Genomic DNA, 3,266 nt, shown 5'->3' with positions numbered 1-3,266 from the left:
AAACTAGTATTGTGTGTTAACCATACTCAGATTTAAATTGTTTTTTAAATAAAAATAAAAACGTAAAATCCTGTCATGGACAATGGTCAGACCAGCACCTAAATACTGCTGTGAATGGGTTTAAGGCCAAGAAATTCTATTTTAATAATTCAAATGAACTCTGTGTTGATTTTCACTATTTAGATGTTAGAGAGAAACTTTTCAAGGCAATCTTCTATTTTAAATGTGGATTACATAGAGGAACATACAGGTTCTTGTGTTAAATGTGGAAATTGGGCACTTGGGTGGCACAGAAGGTTAAGTATTCAACTCCTGGTTTCAGCTCAGGTAGTGACCTCAGGTCATGAGATTGAGCCCAGCATCTGGTTCCATGCTCAACATGGAGTCTGTGTAAGATTCTCCCTCTTCTTCTGCCCCTCCCTACCATGAACTCATACTCTCTCTATCTCTAAAATAAATAAATAAACCTTTTATTTTTAATGTGAAAATTCATTATAATAATCAATACGACCTAGAAAAAGAAAAGATATGCAAGAAGTACAATTTTATTGCTTCTTTTCAGGTTTACTTTTACTTCCAAAAGATGTCTACTCTACTGGAAAATATCATTGCCATTATCAATCTATTCCATGACTATTCAACAACAGACAAGGAAACTGACACACTGAGCAGAAAAGAACTGAAGGAGCTCCTGGAAATGGAGTTTCGGCCAATCCTGAAGGTAAGGCATGTTTCCTGGAACCTAAGGGTGCATCATGCTTATTCTGCAGCAGCAATATAACAAATAATAACCGTGAAATTTTGCAAATTATTGCTTTTGGAATAGAAACAGACTCAATCTTATTTCAAACAAATACCTGTTTTTCTCTTCTTTTTTTTAATGTTTCTTTTTTTTTTAACATTAATTTTTTTTATTTCTTTTCAGCATAACAGTATTCATTGTTTTGCACCACACCCAGTGCACACCCATGCAATCCGTGCCCTCTCTAATACCCACCACCTGGCTCCCCCAACCTCCCAACTCCGCCCCTTCAAAACCCTCAGATTGTTTTTCAGAGTCCATAGTCTCTCATGGTTCACCTCCCCTTCCAATTTCCCTCAACTCCCTTCTCCTCTCCATCTCCCCTTGTCCTCCATGTTACTTGTTATGCTCCACAAATAAGTGAAACCATATGATACTTGACTCTCTCTGCTTGACTTATTTCACTCAGCATAATCTCTTCCAATCCCATCCATATTGCTACAAAAGTTGGGTATTCATCCTTTCTGATGGAGGCATAATACTTCATAGTGTATATGGACCACATCTTCCTTATCCATTCATCCGTTGAAGGGCATCTTGGTTCTTTTTTTTTTTCTTTTCAGCGTAACAGTAATCATTGTTTTTGCACCACACCCAGTGCTCCATGCAATCTGTGCCCTTTCTAATACCCATCACCTGGTTCCCCCAACCTCCCACCCCCTGCCCCTTCAAAACCCTCAGATTGTTTTCTCTTCTTATACCTTTAATACCCTATGCACACACTTGGATGTACACATTACACAAACCCACCATATACATATTCTGTGAAAAAAATGTAAATATTTAATGACAAAAAAATTAACACCAAATAATTAGTTCATCATATTATGTTTCCTAACCTCTAGAATGTTATGAAGATATATTTAAATATATTAAGATACATTTAAGAGACAACTCACTGATAGATTTCATAACGTATTGACATATAAAGAAAAAAAATAGGCACATGACCTATAATTTTAGTATCAACAAACCAGCATTAAAGATATATTATTTTAATACAATAGCTAGTTTCCTCCTAACTCATCATAAGCTGAACATTATTAATGAAAAAACCCACATACTGTCTGACATTTACTTACCAAAAATCACATTCAAACTGTTTTTGAGTTGTTTAACTGACCATTTAAGTCATTCTCATGTAATCTCCCTCTGTCTTCTGCCTGTACAGAATCCAGATGACCCAGACACTGCTGACATCTTCATGCATATTCTTGATTTAGACCATGACAAGAAAATAGACTTCTCAGAGTTTTTTCTGATGGTATTCAAACTGGCTCAAGCGTACTATGATATGACCAGAGGACAGAACTTCCAAGCATCAGAGCAAAACCAAAAAAAATATGCATACCACACACAAGATGAAGAAAATGACATAAGGGAAGATGAAGTAGAAGAAGAGAAAGAAGAAGGAATTCGAAAATCCAGTCAATCAGGAAAAAGTCATAGAAAGGGGAAGAAAACAATAGCCAATAACCCAAAAGGAAGACAAGGAAAGGGACATGAACAGACACTAGACAGCTCAAGACATGCACGATCCCATAAAGGTGAGACAGCTGACAATGGACACTCTGAGTCAGGGTCTCCCCATCACCAATCATCCAATCAGGCACACAGGTCTAGACAATCACACTCTGAGCATGGAAAATCATCATCTGAAATCAGGCCAGTGAAAAACCCAGGGTCCAGGATTAATCAGGACAGTGATAATGAAGGACACTCAGAAGATTTGGAAAGACAGTTTGGATCTGGCTCAGGAAACCAACAAGGATCTGCCCATGGCCATGGAGGAGATAGCTCTAGAAACTCTGAGTCTCATCAGTGGCAGAGAGGCAACCACAGACAGCCTAAGTCTACCCATAGACGGTCAGGCTCTCATACCAGAAGAAGACAAGGATCTACTCATGGACACTCTACACACACCTCAAAAAAATCAAGGTCTCCTGATGAAGACACATCCTCTCAAGGACACTGTAACTCCTTCCATAGGAAGTCAAAACCAAGAACAACAGGAAGACAAGAATCCCAGCATGAGCAGTCAGCAGACATATCCAAAAACTCAGGTAATGAATATGGACAATATTCCTCAAGATCTAAAGCAAGCAGGTATCAGGAATCCAGTTTAAGTCAGGACAGTGACACTGAAGGACATTCAGAAGATTTGGGTAGAGAATCCTCCATGACCCACAAAAGAACTGAGTCCACATTAAAGAATAAACATTGGTCTAACCATAGCAGGTCACCTGACAGGTCCAGGCAAACAGGCTCCCATCAAGGGCAGAGGAATATACACATGGAGCCTAATTCTATCCACCAAGATTCAGGACCGACCACCAGAGAAAGACAAGGGTGCCATCCAGAGCAGTCACAGGATAGCTCCAGACACTGGGAAACTGGACATGGACAAATCTCTTCCGGATCTGATAACACCAGACACCAGGGATCCAGTATCAGTCAGGCCAGT

At 39.2% G+C, this 3,266-nt stretch overlaps 1 protein-coding gene across 1 annotated transcript; it reads left to right on the top strand.

Moving 5' to 3' along the window:
• Positions 1–583: 583 nt before the first annotated feature.
• On the top strand, positions 584–2,908 carry LOC132008990 (filaggrin-like; the record flags this gene model as incomplete). Its single annotated transcript, XM_059387435.1, has 3 exons — positions 584–721; positions 1,974–2,244; positions 2,792–2,908. Coding segments are annotated over exons 1-3 (526 nt in total), but the record flags the coding sequence as incomplete, so codon positions are not given.
• Positions 2,909–3,266: the final 358 nt, after the last annotated feature.

Source organism: Mustela nigripes, unplaced genomic scaffold, assembly GCF_022355385.1.
Source record: "Mustela nigripes isolate SB6536 unplaced genomic scaffold, MUSNIG.SB6536 HiC_scaffold_2840, whole genome shotgun sequence".
In the NCBI taxonomy this organism is placed as follows: Eukaryota; Metazoa; Chordata; class Mammalia; order Carnivora; family Mustelidae; genus Mustela; species Mustela nigripes.
The sequence above is the reverse complement of the archived record's forward strand: the minus strand, read 5'-3'. Positions and strand labels throughout refer to the sequence as shown.